Below are 19160 nucleotides of genomic sequence, written 5' to 3' on the forward strand. Positions count from 1 at the left end.
GGGGGGGGGGGGGGGGGGTGTTCAACCTGAGACTGAGACTGGAAGAATACTCTCAATCAACAAGTTTCGATCTACATCCGAGAGATTGGTGAGAATATCTCCAATGTTTTCAGCTGATTCCCCAACCCCCACCCATAGCTCAGTAAATACTTTTAAGTAAGCATACCATTTCATCTAGAATAAGTTGTATTATTTTCACTTGTCATTGTAATTTCATTTGTTGAGACACAAATATTAATATAAGCATTCTGAGTAAAGAAAATGGATACCTTCATTAATCAACTGCTGAATTTGTAGCTTATCATTTTACTTGAAAATTAATATGCCTATAGTCCAGGTAAGGCATAATGGAGTCAATAGACTCAAATTTAACTCCACCAGCCAAGAGTCATCAACGGGGAAGTATGTGATTTTACACAATAGAGAGTATATTTATGTGATAGTAACAAACTAGAGGAGAGATCAACGTAGTTTACACTTTACCCTACTATTTTCATTCCAGTAACATCACTCTTCTCTGTCATATAAAGAATTTTATACCAAGCATGGTTTCATCCAATGCTGCCTATAAGGAAAAAAATGATTTTAAAAATGAACACATGATTTTTTCTTGAACTGGAATTGTACCAAAAATTTCTGCTAGATCGGACGAAATTGACTAGTCCTCCAATTATTTATTTATTTATTTTCATGTGAATAATATGGACTCCACTTGTATAAGTAGATGGAGGACTACCACCTATGTTAACCTTTCTAATCATTTGTTTCTACATAAATTCTACTTATTTCCTTATTATCTGTTCTTATCCAAGATAATGTTACCTTGACATTAGAACTCTGTTTTCAAAAAAAAAAAGTTGGTCATCCTAGGATATATCCTTGCACTCTCTCGAGTCTAAGCGGGGCAACTCCCACACACTTTTGTTTCAACATTACATGCTTATAAATTTTACACATGGAGAATGCCAAAACCTGTCCGGATAAGGATAATTGTTTTTATTTGGTACAGACCACAACCCCAAACCCTCTACCTAGAAATCCAACGGTTGCCTGTTTCCCATTTTGTGCCTATGGTGACTCGAACCCGAAATCTTATGGTCAGATGCCGGTCTTTACCATTAGGCTATCCCTCCCTTATTGTATGCCAAATAAGGAATCTCCACTTTTCAAGTCTTAAGATACATAGCTAACAGACAAACACAACACAGCAGCAAAATGAACAACTTAAGATTGATTGTCTAGAGAGCAAAAAATAGATTATCCGTATTTAGCAAATTATTGAACAACAAATCATTAATTACTCTTGTGTAATCTCACCAGCATAGCAGCTTGTCTCTCTCGAGCTTTAGCCTTATGCTTATCACTGTCTGAAACTGATTTGAAGCTATTCATATCACCAGTTGGAAAGGATCGAGATAACTGATTGACCACATCTGGAGCAAGATCTTGCAATTTTTTCATGCATTCAGGTTGCAGTTCAGCAAATTTCTTCAGAACACTTTCAACCAAAGATGAGAGGTTAAGCATTCCAGCCTCCACAAAGTAATTTTCTTTCTTGTGTTTCCTCATTAACAAAACGAGAAGAGATAGCAAGCTCTGATCACCAAATTTACCCACTGATATTTCTTCACAAGCTAGAGCTAAAATTGGAATAACATCTCCGTTATAGCAACTATCTTCACCAGATTCCCTATGTGCATGACAAATATCCAATGCTAATGACAGCAAATGCAGTGCTCTTAACAGAACACCATCTGGAGCACGTGAAGCATTTGATGCATCAGAAAACACAGCATATGATACAACAGCACGGACAATTTGGAGGACTGTCCTACAGGTAGCTACTTCAGCTATACGACCAAGTGGTGGATAAATCTTGCTCCATCCTGGAAGCTGAGTGGTCGATGCCGATGCATTACAGAAACGCATATATCTCTCTTCAGCTACTTGCAAATCCCTCGAATTCCAACGAGGATGGTAAAGATCCAGTTCCTTCCAATAGGGCAATCGCAGTTTGTACATACCCTGTGATAGATAAGGAATTGGGAAATATCACAGGACGAAAAATGATCAAATTGATTTCCCTTGGAAATGTACAAGGATTAAGTATGAACCAAATATCAGAAATAAACCTGGTTCATGCCAGATGGATTTGAATAAATTGCGATTTTGTCCAAAACTTCCTGAAATTTATCAATCTTGGACAGGTCACGAGGAAGAGACTTCACCAGCTGACTATGAGTGGCATCACCAATTGATAGTCTATATACTAATTCTCTTTGCAAACATTCACTCGAGGTTAGCCCACAAAACCGTCGTTCTTTCAATATTTGAATAATAAGAGTAAGCATCTCTTGAACTAAAGCAGGTTCGTACCTAGAGAACAGTGAATTGTATTAGACAGAGCAAGTAGTAGATGCATGGGAAATATACCTGTGAGGTTCCAAAGCATCACATATTATCAATACTGAACATATACAACAAGGTACACTGCCAATCAAAATATACAATGCAGATCTTTATGATCCGAATCAGATCTTCTAACTCTAGCTAACCGTAAGCATATTAGCCAATTTATGCCCATGTCAGAAATAGCTCAATGGAAAGACTATCAATCATCTCAAAGAAAGTATATAGTAGCAAGTAGCAACTAAAAAATCCTCTACGAACCCAAACCCCAGTTATTTTCAGGCAAACAAAAACCCTGCAGCAAACTATCTTAAAAGAAGTTCCTTTTTTTTATTAGATCGTCAAAGTGATGTGACTGTTTAAGGATGATGCAACTCGTAGATGTTAAACTCATTACTAGATCTATGATTTTTCCAAACATGTATAATGATCTCTACAGGCATGATTTAAAAACTTCTTAGAGAAGAACGCAGACTGTAAAGAGTCACCTACTATAACATAGCATTCAAGGTACATTATCATGTCCCATTCCTTCATGTATCACATTTTTTTATATTAATATCAAGTAAATGTTCAATGTCTACCTCCTCCCCCCACCCCACCACACACACTTCAACGGAGAATGTACTTATAACATGTATGTCCTTAGGGCCTAGCTATTGTCTAATCTTCTTTTTATCTTATTTGTTTTAAATTTCAGGATTGTGCAGACACCTCTGCTATGAAATAGGACACAGTTTAACATCTTTGGCTCCAGTCGAGCTATAAAACTTACAAGTTTTAACAAGAGCAGTGGCACGACAACGACTTCTATCATTTCCTAGGTTATTTTGTGTTTGTTGTCAGAGAAGATTTTATTTAAGTACCAGTAAGAAAATATAAAAAATTCTGGAAAGAACAAATGTACCTAAGTAACGTGTGCATGTCCTATAAATATTAATAGGAAAGGCATCAGAATAATGTATTCTAAAGAGAAAAACTTCATAAAAGAACTCAAATATATAAAATCATCGATATTTTTCACTCTTTTTCAAAATGGAATTGCTGCATTAAAGTGTCAGGAAGATATAATTTATCAAGGATTTCTTTCTAGAAGGATTTAACCACTTTTAATATAGGTGAACGTGTATATCAATAAAAAAGACTGATTGACAAAGCCAGTACTAATCACAAAGATTATCGTTGCACAATTAATTACAAGTTATGGAACAGAATTATTCTGACAATGATCAATCTAAGTGTCAAGAGCATCCTTTATGTAATGATGGTATACATACATCATCAAATTAAAGAAAATAGTGTTTTATACTTTATCCGTGGAAGCAATCACATAGTGGATGAAAATGGAAGTCGTTGATGAAAGTAAAAAGGAAATGTGAATCACATACTCACTAGGACGTTCAAGATTGAACGAGAGGTAATTTGATAACTCAAAACGTTCTAAAATTCTACTGATATATAAATCAGCAGGGGCTAGTGCAGCACAGCATTGTAGCAGAAAGAGGTCAAGCTCCAGACCCTGCTCAGACCTGCATAAAATGTTTAGAAAGATATTGGCTTAGTAATATCCAAAGGAATATTGAAGATTAAATCTCATATCTGTTAGCATAACAAAAATTTTCACTATTGTCATCATAGAGCCATGAATAAAGACTGCACATTTAACTGTATACATACCAGCGGACAGAGCGATACCACTCACAGGATAATATAGCAGAATCACCATTCCTACGCCACATTCCAGCATAAACCTGAGCACAAAACACCCTAATCCGAAGAGCATGTTCCATAATGAAAGCAGAAAAACCCTGTGGGTGGTAGACTCCCAGAATATGGCCAAAAAAGTCATAATGGACAGAAGATGACAACTTAGCAGAACTAGCAACTGGTTGTGCATTCTCCCCATAGCATTTGCCTAGTGCCTTCTGTAAAACCATTGAAAGTAATCGCTGCAACGGATTGTGAACAGATATATCCTGCAGACTAACTTTATATACTATATCAGGCCAATCAGACAAACTCAGCAACCGCAGTTCTCCTAATTCAGATGCATTATCTCCTTCCAGCATACTGTCATCATGACCACCAAGACAAGCTGGTTCTTGGCCCGAACCCTGGCCAGAATCCAAGGTAGTCCGACCATTCAGGGAAGGATTAGAGTATTGTTTATTATAACCTTCAGCAGAAGTCACGAGTCTAACGTCATTTGAAGGAGGACTCTGAGATTTAAACATTTCTCTGCCTCTTCTAAACTTTGAGAGTGTTTTTTTCAACACAGAGAAATTATTGCCGGGAGTAGAACTTGTTTTCGGACATAATATGTGAAGGAGAGGTCCCGAAGTGTTATCAACTACCAGCCAATTTTCAATGGCCCTCAGGCACTCGAATGTTAAGCATAAAACAGATGATGATATTGGAGAACTATCATAATGTACTTCAGGAACCCTGGATGCATGTTCTAATGGACTCCTCCCAGCCATACTGCATACAGAACTTTCCTGTGATAGCCTTCCCACTTTTGCATGTCTTTGGCTATCTTGGTCTTCAAAATCTTCTCTGTGTGTGTTGAAGAAAGCATCGGCACCATCTTCAGTACTACTCATAGAGAAAGCACCACTTACCAAAAGTGAGTGAATATTTGCAATAGAATGACCCAAAACAAAAGGCAAATGCATATTTTCATTCTCTTCTTCTACATGAATGCCAGTTTCTCTTTTTTGTGGGTTCGCTCCTTGCACGAAAGCCAATAGTTTCATCCATGTTCTCAATATATCTCGTCGTTCATGAGTTACATATCTAGGTACAACAGAATGACTCATGACAAATCGGATGTCTTCAACCACACGGAGAGTAGTTTCATACAAATTTGACCATTTCATGACCTGAATAACCAAGCAAACCTTAGCAAACCAACGACTGGCAATTCATAAATATGGTAATACCACTAACGATTAAAGTCTACTGACAAGACCATAAAAGTCAGGTAGAACGAGCAAAAAATCAAACAAAACCAGTTATATCACAGCTGAATAGAACTATCAAATAAATTATTTAAACATATAAAATTAAAAAAATTAAAAAAAAACTAGTTGTTCATTTGCAAAAGCCGGAGGCCCTACAAAAACAAAATTCATATCAAATATTCATATATTTCAGATGTGTATTCTTCTTTGATTGGTGGAAGTAAGCCCAAGAAAAGAAGCAAAGCTAAGCATCTGCAAGCACGCACATTTTCTCTCAAAGAAAACTATGTCACCTTCATCAAGCATGCACCTTCTCATTTTTTTTGAAACTAGTAGGTTTACAAGCATGCACCTTTTTTCTTTCATTATTTCTCTTAAGTTGAAGTCATACACCAATCATCAATTAACTTCCATTTAAACTACATCAAGAGCAATATATGCTCAGATGACCTGCTTGACATAGCCATCAGGCATCAACACATTTACTATGTTACAAACAAGAATAAGACCAAGAGGCGGGCACTTGAAAATTCCTCTTGGTCAATCAGTCATGCGTCTCTCCAAACAAAATATAGAAGAATATTCTATAGGCTAATAAAGAACATCAGAAACCCCAATGGTGAATAATCTGACAAAGGAGTGCTTCAGAAAACTCATTAAACAGTAAATCGTCAAACTAAACTTACACCAAACATAATTATTCACATTCAAACACATAGCACTAAAGAGCATTTGACCTTGGGAAATATATGATGGCCCATTGAAAAAACTCCTATTTCATAAGAACTTGCAGTTGATAAGTTAAATACTAGCTTGTATTGCTTTTATTTGCCTGTACCATTGAAACAAATAAGAAATTTCACAGCCAACAGTGTCACCAACAGTTGATACAGTTAGAATGAAGACCACTTTGAATCCCAACATAGGCAAAAAGCAACATGATTTTTTCTATCTGCCTGATCTTTAGTAAGAAAGTCACTCTAAAGTTGATATTCCTCGTATTAATAAATACTTGATAAACGTATATCAAAATAAAAGACGGAACCCATCGGCAGCCCATAAAGTTGGCGCCAACTTTCACTTAGACACCTCAAGTAGGGCACTGTGTCATTTTGACATTTTTTTACAATCAACTAAAATTTGAAGTGTGTGTAATACACTTGTGGATAACATGGCATGATGACTAATTAAAAAGGGACATGTGGCATTTAGGTGTAAAATACTAATTTGAAAATAAAGTATAAGAAGAAAAACTAATTTTCAACAAAATTAAATAAATAAAATTACCTATGGTCTACAGTCTACACTCTACGCACGCCTTGTTCTTCTTCCACTTTTTTTTCCTTCTTTGTTTTCATAAGATCTTTTTTAAAAAAACTTTTTCTTTTTTTTGAGGTAGATTTGGTATAGTGGACTATTTCATCGATTGTGATTTTCTGGCGAGGTCCGACAAAGATAATAGGACTCTTCTTCTCTTTCTCTTTCACTTTATTGTGTTTTGTTCTTTCGGGTGGATATAAAGTTTCCAAAAATTAGTGTGATACCAACAGATAGAGATCAACGCATTTAACAAAAAGAAACTCCCTAGATAAAAAAGAATTTGTTACGTAATAGACCAGCTTGAGAACTAGTGGACGTATGAGGTTAGTCGAGTTGTGCAGCTGATCCAAAGAAGGAAAAAAAGAGCAAAGCAAAGAAATCGCGTTTGATCATTAGGTCAATTAATAAATAGGAGATAAAAAACCAAACTTGGCCATCCAAGGTTATTCTGTTCAAATAAAATGAAAACAAATTCATGTGCAGGAATTAATGGCCTTCATTTCATGCACTTGTCTACATATTGCAGAAACTAAAACAATTTTATGTATTCGGATTCCAACTTATTAAAGGCAATTGAGCATTATGACTTCATTTCCAGCTTTTACATTTGACGTAATTAATAGCTTAATCTATCTGTGCATAGGAAAAGTCAGAGCAGTTATGTGGAGATAGCAGAAGAAGTCTACACCAAATATACAAAATCTTACAGAAGAATCATACATACATCTCCATCCAAGAACAAAGACCAGCCTATTTAGTAACATAAGCTAAAGGGCAGCCGGGCGCACTAAGATCCTCTTATCTGCGTGTCCAGCAAAAGATCGGACCATATTGGATCTATTGTGTGCAGCCTTGCGTTGCATTTCTGCAGGAGGCTTTTTCCACAGCTTGTAGCATGACACTTTTGGTCAAACAACAGCAATTCTTACTATCGCACCGTGGTTCACCGTCTTAGTACATAAACTACACAGGGAGATTTTAGACATGTCTAAACGTAGAAGGAAAGATGGTATAAAGAAACAAGCTATTACAATTATAACGAGTATATAAACATGTTTCTTATCAGGAAAAAAAGAAGTACATAAACAAGCTTATATCAGAACTTCACATTTCGCACGATAATATAATGCTCTTTAGTTTAGTATAATTATCATACAACATTACCTGCAATTTACCATCTTCTCCAGCGCAAGACGCAAATATGTCCCCTAAACATCCCAACAGCATGGGTAGAAGATTCATTTCCTTCACAAGACGTGGGGTCAAAGTAGGCACCGTAAATATCTGCACTGAGAATGTTGATAGTAGTGGATATTTGTTATAAACTGAATCATTGCATTCACTTGTTGCCTCATTCACAACGGTTGGATAATAGCTCAGAAATACTTTTGCAAATTCATATTTAAATTGAGGTTCACCCAACAATTTCAACAGCAATTCATGAATCTTCTTGACATTTTCTTCAATGATCATAAACCTCTCTGCCCTCACAAGAATATCTAGTAAGCCTGCTGAAGAAGATACTCTCCTAGAGATAAAACTAAGCAAACTTTCACTATGCTTACAGAACTTCAATAGCATCTTTACCACTGCAGATGTTAACTCATCTGTCACCATTTTGAGCTCAGTAGAATGATCATTTTTTCTAGGATTTCTCCCAGAGATGCTATCTGGAAATAGAAACCTTTTTCTCCAACAAGACAGTAATAAATCTAGTACAGGCCCCATTGAGTTTGCAAACTCTTCTGGAAGAGGTTGAATCTGCTCAGCTCCTTTGTGTTTGGAACAAAATCCTTCACGTTTCCATGCAGTAACATCTCCACAATCACAGCAACCACCACCTGTATAAATAATAGAGTAATCGTGGTCCTTATGGTTTCCATTCTGGAAACATGGAACACATATTGCACATGTTGGATCATGCTCACACGTACGGCAACGATATGCAATGTCATTGTTACCCCAAACAGCCCCACAAACACCACGCTGACCAGTGTCTTCCAGTTGCTCCAGAGCTCTACTTGGTTCACCGTCAAACATCAACCACTGTATCCACTCCATACTTTCTTGGAATAAATCTTTGACATTAATGCTTGAGCTGACCATGGATCTTAGAGACTGTAATTGTTGTTCTGCAATAATCTCCACTGCCTCCTCATTAGTAGGAAAAAGTGCAGGGACCAACTCTGCTATCTGTGACTTATTATTCTTCACGTAAGCAACTAAACCAGGCTGTAGTAATTCCAAATTCTCAGCAGGAACTCCAAGAATGTCAAGCCTCTGAAAAGAAAACAAGGGATTACATGTCAAGATCCATTATTCCCTCTTCTTAAACCAAGAGCAAATAGGGAAGAGATACAAATATCAACAAGGGATCAAAGGGATTACATGGGCCTCTGACAAGAGGACAAGGGATTACATGCCAATTTCACTCGTCTTATTCATTGATATTCCTCCCACAGTACAAAAACTAGAAATGGCAGAATTTACTATCAAAAATCAAGGTAATGCAAGATACCACATCATTTAAATGGTGACATCTTAGATAGAGAGAATGGAGTCGTGCAATTTTTGTTTTACCACCAAAATCTTTTTTCCATATCAATAATCAAATACTGGATATGCTTCAGCCATTTTCACCAGCAGAACCTTTAATTGTCGTACCACTCACCATTATGAATACTCTAGTCCAAATAGATGAGTGTCTGATTCTTTGTTCCAATAACATAAGCTTCTCCTCCTTAACCATCTTCCGTTGTAATAACTGGTGAAACTTCAAGACCATTGTAGAAAAAGTATTGAACGTTAAACAAAATAAGTCTCCATATAACCTCAAAAGCATGCAGACTCTTCAAACATAGGAATAATCCCCACCATCACCATTACCACCCAAAAAAAATAAAACTATTCTTTTTAGCTACCTAAATCCTGGACTCCGTGTAGCCATCCTTCAACTTCCAAAGTACAAGACTACTATAAGTTCTCAAACATAAAATTAACAGTAAATCAGCTTCAGCCAAATAAGTTCCATTAGTTATGACCAATTACACAAATGAGATTACCTTCTCACCCGACACCAATTCTTGAATCTTCCATTCAGCAACTTAAAACTAGGACATAAAAAGAAGAAAAATTGCTTCTAGCATAGATAGAGTCCTCTACGTGGATTAACAATATTGCAACATCCATATCCCTCTTCTTACAGATAAGATAAGCACGGTGCAGTCTGTAAGTAACATAAAATCACATATACAAGTGCCTAAAAAAATTCACCTCAGCTCTTACTATTGATTTTTCTTCTCCTTTTAACAGAAATGAACTATTCTGCTAAACAACAGTACAATAATCACAAAACCTCCATCAAATCCCATCCCATCCACATACACAGATATTCTATTGTCTTTCTTCCAAAAACAAAATCTGTAACCCCCAAAAAAAACATTTTTTATTTGTTCATCATAAAAAAAGCAATTTTTTTTCTAAAAAAAAAAAGATCAAATGCTATACTTGCAAACTGATACAAACTATGAAGAATAAAAAATCGATTACCTTAAGAATACGCTCCATCGGAGTGAGCGTATCCGACTCCGGCGATGATTCAGTATCCATTTGTAACACTGAACGAATCCAATCGGCGCAATTACAATTCACAATTTCTACTCAATTGAACTGTCAGTTTATAGTTTGAATTTAGAAACCCTAGCTGAATTTGTAGAATTGAAGTTCATCAACCGCATATATAAAATTGAAAAAATCTAGAACGATCTGTAATACAGTAATACTATTTTTGTTTTTTTTTGTTTGGATAAAAGCCTAAATTGCTTACTTGCTTTACTCTTGACCTTTTTTTAGCCTTTTGTAAGGCCAACGACTATGCTACTTGTAAATTGTAAATTTTCTACTAATATAATATGAACAACAAAATAAAACATCTTTTCCTTTGATTAAAAATTTTAATTTCAAATTAAGATTTAAACAATGAATTTTTTGAGGTTGAGATTTTTAGATTGAAATTGTATTTGGAAATTATTTTATTAAAAAAATTAAAGTCTCAAAAATTAAAATTAATTTTAAAATTTGAATTATTTTTGTAGGCATATTATCAAATTGAAGAATTTTTAAAGTCTGATCTAAAAGTTATAGTCAAGTGTTTGGCTTAATTATGATATGTGTGATATATTACTAATGAAAGGTCGTTTAGTATGCTATAAATTAATTTTAATAGCAAATGTGACTTAATTGTGTTCGTTTAGTGTATTTGATGGCAAGAAAATTATTGTTGAAAAATATGAAAATGCACCGTGCATGTAATTATTAATATATCAATATGCTTTCTAAATATTGGTCGAAACACTTTATTTTTTAATAAATTAATATAAAATAGTGTCTAAAATAGATTTAAAATTTATAAATTTTTATATTATACATGTATTACACCAATAAAAAAATTAAATATAAGATATGTTAATAAATTTCCTTAAATAATATATCTTGTATTATTATTCATTGCATAGCAATTACATTTACATAACAGTTTATTCGTTATTATTAATCAACGCATGAGTTTTTAAATATGCATTATAAGTTATTCATACAGTTATTATATGAGCCAAATGATGAAATCTTTATATTAATTTAGTCTATGCATGATAAGCATATTTAAACAATATTTTAAAATATACATAGCATAATATTTTTGGAACAAAACAAATTCTTCAATGAGTATTTATACTAAAATTTGTTTTTATGCAAAACAAACATTTCCATAACAACTCATCTTCTATATATATAAAGTTACGAAGGACACAAATTAAGATAGAAAATTATTAGGTATAATAGAACATCATACTGCTTATTAGTAGTCATAGGATCACTCGTCTCACTTAATTATTGTTTCTTATACTTTCTTATCATATTATTTTGTTCATTGTACATAATTATTTGTCACACTTTTAATAATATTTTATTATAACTCCTTCAAAGTTGATATTTGTTTTCCACATTGTTTTGAACTACTTTTTATATGTGCTAATTTATGCGAAACTTTTCGTTTTTTGAGAGTGAAATAATTTGAGTTTGATCGGGAATTTACGTACGAAATCTTTCATTTTTTAAAAAATAAAATTTATATACTTATTTGTTAACTACGTAAAAAGTAATATAAGTCACAACAATTGATAATTCAAAATGTTTAAAAGATCTATGAAAAATTTATAATCAAAGATAGACGTGTTTGAATCTCGAAATTCGAAAAATGCCACATAAAATGAAACGAAAGGAATATCTTTTACTTGAGTTATGAATCTATGATATATAGATTTTTTACCTAAAATTTGTATACACTCTATTCTTGAGATCACACTAAATGTGATGATGTTATTGTTGTATAGATAACTATAGTACTCCATTAACTAACTTATTATATGTTAAGTTATATTAATGATTTCATGATCAGCACATACTTAAATCCATAACTTCAATGATTACCAAAAATAAAGAGCACATTTGTTTATAAAAACTATGAAACCAAGTAAGGCATTTCCTTTGAAGGCCTTAAACTATATACTAATTAAAGCCATAATCATTTCCTAAATATGCCTTGCTTAATTAGCGAGAATCTAGTAACACAGAGACAAAAATCTAACAGCTAAGCAACAACAGATAAAGTTGAAACTGAGTGAAGCCATTAACAATCTTTTAATTTGATTAACTAGTTAATCCCCTGTTTATTTTTTCAGTCTCTTTTGGTTGCTTGTAATCTGTGCTGCTAGTAGTAAAGACACAGAACCTACCAAGCAAGTCAACCAACCATCTAATCTATGGCTTTTTCAGTTTTCACCAACAAAAAGTCCAAAAAGAACTTACATTTCTTAAGTACACCATAGAGAATCAAGAAAAGCAATAAAACCCCTTTTTCCCTCTTGTCCTTTTACTTCCAACTTTCTTGTCATATTCTTTTTCATTCATAGGCAAGTGGGGTTAAAGAATTACAGCTCTGTTCATCAGAAAGTTTCAATCTTTTTTCTTTTATCTCCAAAGTTACTGTCATTTCTTGATGTAGAGGAAGATTCTTGAGTTCACACTAGATCTGGGGTTCAATGAACTTTGGGGGTTTGTATTTAAGTAACAACTGGTGTTAATCTGTGCATATAATGCTGAAAACTTGAGTTTTGCAGTTTGTCTGGTGGCTAGTGGCTAGTGGAGCTAAAAAGATTGAATTTTGGGGTGTTTTTTGCTCTAATGGGGATTTGTCTGAGTAACCAAATCAAGGCTGAGACAACATTTTATACTGTTTCAGGTATACTAAATTCACTATCTTTTTGTATAGTTTATTTTGAAAGGTGTGGTATGATTTGTTAGCTCTACTTATATATTGAATGTTTTGGTGAATTCAAGTATTTGCTTGCTTAAAAATTGAAGAATAAAAAAAAAAGGAAAATACCCTAAAGCTGCTGAGGATTCTTGTCACCAACCCCCACCCCTTGGGGTAGGGAGGGTGGAGGTGGGGGTCATTGCAGGGGAGAAAGAGAAGAAATAGACCAAATATTGTTTCTGGTCACTGTAAAGTTTTGTGGGTGACTAATGTATTGTATATCATGTATTTGTTAATTGCAATGAAAGTTAAATTTGTGTGCTTCAAAGACTAGTAATATTACCTTTTGAAATGTTTCTGTTTTGTGTAGGAAATTTGCTTTGTCTTTGGAGATTAGTAGTAATTTCTTTCTATTGTTGGATGTACGTTTGATTCTTTTGCTTACTGTCTTTTGTTTGCATTGTAAATGGATTGTTTTAGGGTTGGATTCAAGAAATGTCAGTGGAAATGGTACAGATATTACTAATTCGAATAGCAAACGCTCATCTGCTTCCGTACCGCCGACTCCTCGGAGTGAGGGTGAGATCTTGCAATCATCCAACTTGAGGAGCTTCACTTTCAGTGAACTTCGATCTGCAACCAGAAATTTCCGCCCTGACAGTGTAGTTGGAGAAGGAGGTTTTGGTTCAGTTTTCAAAGGGTGGGTCGACGAACATACTCTTGCAGCATCAAAGCCTGGCACAGGGATTGTGATAGCTGTGAAAAAGTTAAACCAAGAAGGGTGGCAGGGGCACAGAGAATGGCTGGTGAGTAGAAGCTTTGTTCTATCTGAAATTGTCCCGCAGCTGGAGTTAATTTTCTTAAAAGACGTTGTTGATACTGTGAAATTATTGTTCCGTAGGCTTATCTGCATATTTGTTACTCCTTTTGTTTCATTTTGTTTGTCTGAATTGATTTGACAAGTTTGAGAAAGTTTAAAAGAACTTTTCAATCTCATGGTCCTTAGATTAAAGATATGTTAAATGTACCATAATATCATTGAATCTCGTGGTCTTAAACATGTCAAGTGTGAAATTGAAATTAAGAAGTTTCAAAAAGGAAAAGAAACATTCTTTTTAAACGGATAAAAAAGGAAAGTAAGACAAACAAATTGGAAACGAAGGGACTGGATTTTGCTGGGTAACCTCATTTTGTAGATTTGGGGAAAGAAATAAATCTGATCAATAAAATCGTGATGAATAGGATGACTTGATTTCTGTCTAGCTCAGTGCTTATATAACATTTTGCTACAAATGAATGCTACTCATTATAAGCAATGTACCTTATGTTCTCGACCATACAAATTTGCAGGCTGAGATAAACTATCTTGGGCAACTACACCATCCAAATCTTGTAAATTTGATCGGTTATTGCTTAGAGGAAGATCATAGGCTCTTGGTCTATGAGTTTATGCCTAAGGGTAGCATGGAGAATCATCTATTTAGGAGTGAGTTCAGCATTTCTTTTATATTCTTCCATCTGTGTAATTACTTACGGTACATATGAACAAGTGTGTGGAGCCCTAGATGATATATGTGGTTTTGTTTATTTGAGTCAGGAGGTTCATACTACCAACCACTTTCTTGGAGCCTTCGTATGAAAGTTGCACTTGGTGCTGCAAGGGGCCTTGCTTTTCTTCATAATGCTGAAACGAAAGTTATTTACAGGGACTTCAAGACTTCTAATATTCTGCTGGACTCGGTTTGTGAATATCATCTTAAAGGGTCACTTTTACAGTTTACACTGTCCCGTCGCCTTGAAACATGGGTTATGTCAAGTATTTCATATTTTCAGATACTTGGTTTTTTGTACTCAATTTTACGATCTACATTGACAGGACTACAATGCCAAGCTTTCTGATTTTGGGTTGGCCAGAGATGGTCCCATAGGTGATCAGAGCCACGTGTCTACTCGGGTTATGGGAACTTATGGATATGCTGCTCCAGAGTACCTATCCACAGGTTTGTCTCCATGCTACCCGATTCCATTTTCAAGTTCACAATCTGATGGTATTTTAACACAGCTTAGTCCACAAACGATGAACTTCATCTGTACATTCTCATATACTCATCTCATCCTGTTTATTGTATCTGGACACCGAGTTCGTATGATTATATGAGAGTATTAGAACAGATGAACATGATCTTTTTTATACATTAAAATTTAGTTTAAATTGAATGAATCTCTTAAATAGTTAAATGTGTATAAGAATGTTCTTGCTCTGAGCTGATTACGTTTCTCTTTTATGTAAGGCCATCTTACTGCCAAGAGTGATGTATACAGCTTCGGGGTAGTTCTGTTAGAAATTCTATCCGGTAAGAAAGCAATAGACAAGAATCGACCGATGGGGGAACATAGTCTTGTTGATTGGGCAAAACCTTATTTGACCAGTAAACGTAGAGTTTTCCGTGTTCTAGATGCCCGTCTTGAAGGACAATATTCACTCAGTCATGCCTTAAAGGTTGCTATCCTGTCTCTTCAATGCATATCGATGGACCCCAAGTCAAGGCCAACAATGGACGAAGTAGTAACAGCTCTAGAACAGCTTCAGCAGTCCAAGGATGTAGCAAAAAATGATAAGAAAGTCCGGCAGGTAAATCAGCATAGTCGATCAAGTTTTGCGTTCAAAAAGTCCTGCAAAAGCAGCACGGAAGAGACTCCCGCGAAATCCAAGTACCCAAGACCTTCACTTTCACTTGTCTCATAGAAAGAAGAAAGAAAGTTTTTGGTGTGCCAGTTACTAGTACCACTTCTGTTCAAGAACTTGCTGGCATATAACTAAGAACATGTCTTCAACAAGGATGTACAGCTTCTCCTCTTTCTGTTCTCTGTGTTTTAGTTTGTTGGATAATGTTTGAACAATAGATTTATGTGTGTTCAGTTTATTAGTTATGTAAGTTTACCTACTATTAGAGTTCTATTTACTACAACTATATTCCCATGTAATTCCACGAGTCTCTTCTGGAAAAGGTAGAGTGTATGTAGCCTTTATCCTCATGTTGAGAGGTATAAAAGTTGTTTCTGATAGACCCTTGGCTCGAGAAATTACTGTTCTATTTGAATCTTGATATATCATCATGTTTTATGTATCATGGTTAGCTTTAGTCCAACAATCGATATCACAGTCAATGATTTAGCAGGACGAATATAAAAATGACATAATAATCATAATCAATGATTTAGCGAGACAAATATGAAAATAACATAGTGACTCGATGGGGCTCGTCTTACAACCTTTGCCATCTATGGACCATCACTATCTTACCGTAGCTTGGAGATGCATACACACAAAAAAAAAGTTTTTTGAGCTTTGTCGTTCTTTAACACACTATCAATGTTGGTGACACGCAATCTGTACAGATTAGTTCATGAATCTTGGCGATAAGTATGTAGAACTACGTTCATAAGCATACTTTTGATGTTGTTGACACGTAATATCTCCAGATTAATTCATGAATCTTGCTGATGGATACGTAAAACTTAATTCGAGGTAGAAATTATATCTAAAAAAATGATAAGAGACTATATGTTATACTCATTATTCATAGACAATATATAATTATTCCCATTACATTAAATAGAACTGTTGGCTACATTTTAATTCTAATATTAATCCTTCTGCAACCACATCAACATCTTAAAAAAATAAAAATAAAATGAAAATAAACTAATTCCACGTATACCTATAATTTATCTCATTAAAAAAGAGAAAAATTGAAGGTAGGGGTACTAATAAGTATATAGTGTATAGTAATTTATTTCTTTTCAATTTGTGAGGTAAATTTTATTTTAAACTCGATAATTTTTGCCTTCATAAGTTTGTCCAAACTGCCAATTAGAAGGTGCCACGTTGTATGAGGTAACATAGCGATGGTCACTTGTTTTGACTTTAAATGAAAGTGCTTGACCAGTTAACATGGCATTGGATTGCCAATTTTGCCCCCAGTTTCGACTCATAATTATCCATTTGGTATTAGTACCTTTAACTTGAACTTGCTGGATATCACCAGCACCTGCCACGTTAGTCACTATGATCATGTTGAAGTAATTGAAACCGTTGATTGTGAATCTTATTCCTGCTTGTTTTTTGCATGGAACCCTGTTATTTCAAAGCAAAATGGTTATATATATGATACGATATCAGGTTACTCAAAAGATATTTATCGATATCATAAATAAAATTATTGCCTCTAAAATTATAATGATATGAAGAAAAGCAAAATTATTTCAATACGAAAGCATCCTCCCTTCTTTAAAGAGAGAGACATTATAACATGTTACATGAAGATTTTCTTAAGGATTAGTATAAAAATCTACAGAAAACTTCTCTTTCTGCAAATTTTCATACTAATTCCCAGGTAAGATCACCCTTTTCTTACAGTGCATACATTTATTCACATTTTCAGTTGATGATTAAGATTGAACCATAACTGATCGGAGCAAAGAGTTTTAAGGGAAAGATTGATAATATAAAAAAGTATTTTTCAAAAAAGACCATTGAAATTCAATATTTAGTTCTTTATTATATGTATATATAATATATATTATAAATTTTAAGCCGAAGATCTCATTCACATCTTATATGACATCTGTTGTACTTCTTCGGACACCAATAAGGTAAGAAGCTACTCTAGTCGATCTAATTCCAGAGGATCCAACTTATTTATTAGATAGGTGAAAAAGATGTTTAAAAGTTTAATCATATTTGCAATCTTATTCATTGGCTTCATAGAGTAATTTTTTTTTATATATACAAGCGAAATATATAACTTAAATCATATAAATTAAACAAATCAATTAAGTATAATAATTAATTAGTTAAAAATAGTGAGTGCATCTACGTACCCAAGTTGCACCACTTAAATCAATCCTTTTGACTTAAGTTTTACGTAAGAATATTTTATTTTATACTATAATTGAATCTTGTTTATAATAGCGAGATTAATTATCATTTTTATCAGATTATCAATTATTACGACTAACCTTCGATAGGTAACTGGGACGATACCGGCTTGATACTGTGCAATTTTGAGGAACACGGGCATGGAAAGGTCGAAATGGGGCCGGGGCGGGTTGCACCAACCTCCATTATCATTAGGCAAAGCGTAATTTGGCGGGCAGAAATTTGTACCCGTTACGAAAATGGATGGGTTACCCGGGTTGCACCATTTTTCATCGGTACATTTTATTTCAAAACAAGCACCACAGCTTAGTCCACTATTAAAAAGTACTGTGCTCAGTGCTGCATTATTCACTCCGTATCCTGTGCTGTACAAATTTCCATATCCACAAGCACCACCTGATATACGGAAAACATAAAATTTATAATCTTAAAAAAAAAAAGTATATACGCTATCAGGTCATTAGAAATATATATAATTGGTTATAAAAATGCAAACCATATAGTTGTAAACGTATTTGATTGATCTATCACGCTCTTTAATTCTAGATTAAAGGTGAATGAGCATTCATGTTTAAAATTTTTGAGTTCATTATTTTATAAAATGAATAAGATACGTACCCATAGTGCCAGAGGCATCAGAGCCACCATAGAAGGTGGCATGAGCGCTCTGCCAAGGACCCGCGGTGTAAACACCGCGAACCTTTGATTCGACGATCGTCAAGAAAGAGAGAAGACTAGCAATGCAAAACATCCAAGTTACAGCCATTTTTTTGAATAGAAATGTATGATAATTTGGGTAATTTTGTGTGACAATGGATATAGTAGTAAGGAGGAAAAATGGAGGTATTTAATAACAAGTGCATGGCTTGTCATTAATGAGCTACTATTTTTTTATATAATAATATATTGTATAGTATATGTTAATTATTAGTATTATTTTTTTTTATGTCAGAAACGTAGAGTAGCAATATTTATCATGGCTTATGGAGTAAAAAGGAAAATACTACAATATGTGGTATTCATAACAAGTATACATGTGAGTTGCACGTGGTGGTGAGGATACCTAGCTTTGGCACATGGTAATGTTTTTAATGATATATGCCTTAGTTTATGACAAATATATGGACGACGATAATATTTTTTAAGTTTTTCATGTTTGATTAGGTGAAATATAGGGAAAATAATTAGTTTGATAAGTACCATTTCACAGTCG

General features: G+C 34.3%; 3 protein-coding genes across 5 annotated transcripts in view; 1 reads left to right on the forward strand and 2 right to left on the reverse strand.

The window, feature by feature from the left end:
• Positions 1-10545, reverse strand: part of LOC107002081 (E3 ubiquitin-protein ligase PRT6-like) — a 21099-nt gene extending 10554 nt beyond the window's left edge. The window contains exons 1-7 of one of the 3 annotated variants that reach the window (XM_015200000.2): positions 10242-10545; positions 9364-9465; positions 7857-8972; positions 4087-5291; positions 3798-3938; positions 2133-2376; positions 1318-2025 (exon numbers count right to left, since the gene is read on the reverse strand). In XM_015200000.2, coding sequence (XP_015055486.1) covers positions 1318-2025; positions 2133-2376; positions 3798-3938; positions 4087-5291; positions 7857-8972; positions 9364-9465; positions 10242-10301 — 3576 coding nt within the window. In that variant the 5' untranslated portion in view covers positions 10302-10545. The remainder of the gene's footprint in view (positions 1-1317; positions 2026-2132; positions 2377-3797; positions 3939-4086; positions 5292-7856; positions 8973-9363; positions 9466-10241) is intronic. The other 2 variants (XM_015199999.2, XM_015200001.2) reach the window with 2 other exon arrangements.
• A 1660-nt stretch (positions 10546-12205) lies between these two features.
• LOC107002082 (probable serine/threonine-protein kinase PBL11) lies at positions 12206-16089 on the forward strand. Its single transcript, XM_015200002.2, has 6 exons — positions 12206-12990; positions 13486-13811; positions 14356-14491; positions 14603-14745; positions 14882-15005; positions 15297-16089. Exons 1-6 carry the CDS (start codon positions 12933-12935, stop codon positions 15749-15751), a joined length of 1242 nt encoding a protein of 413 aa, XP_015055488.1. The 5' UTR covers positions 12206-12932; the 3' UTR covers positions 15752-16089.
• Positions 16090-16589: 500 nt separating this feature from the next.
• Positions 16590-18747, reverse strand: LOC107001731 (expansin-A6-like). The gene is made up of 3 exons (XM_015199704.2): positions 18566-18747; positions 18028-18343; positions 16590-17143 (listed from the first exon to the last, which is right to left on the reverse strand). Exons 1-3 carry the CDS (start codon positions 18711-18713, stop codon positions 16834-16836), a joined length of 774 nt encoding a protein of 257 aa, XP_015055190.1. The 5' UTR covers positions 18714-18747; the 3' UTR covers positions 16590-16833.
• Between the last annotated feature and the right edge of the window lie 413 nt (positions 18748-19160).

This window comes from Solanum pennellii, chromosome 10 (genome assembly GCF_001406875.1).
Source record: "Solanum pennellii chromosome 10, SPENNV200".
NCBI classification, from domain to species: Eukaryota; Viridiplantae; Streptophyta; class Magnoliopsida; order Solanales; family Solanaceae; genus Solanum; species Solanum pennellii.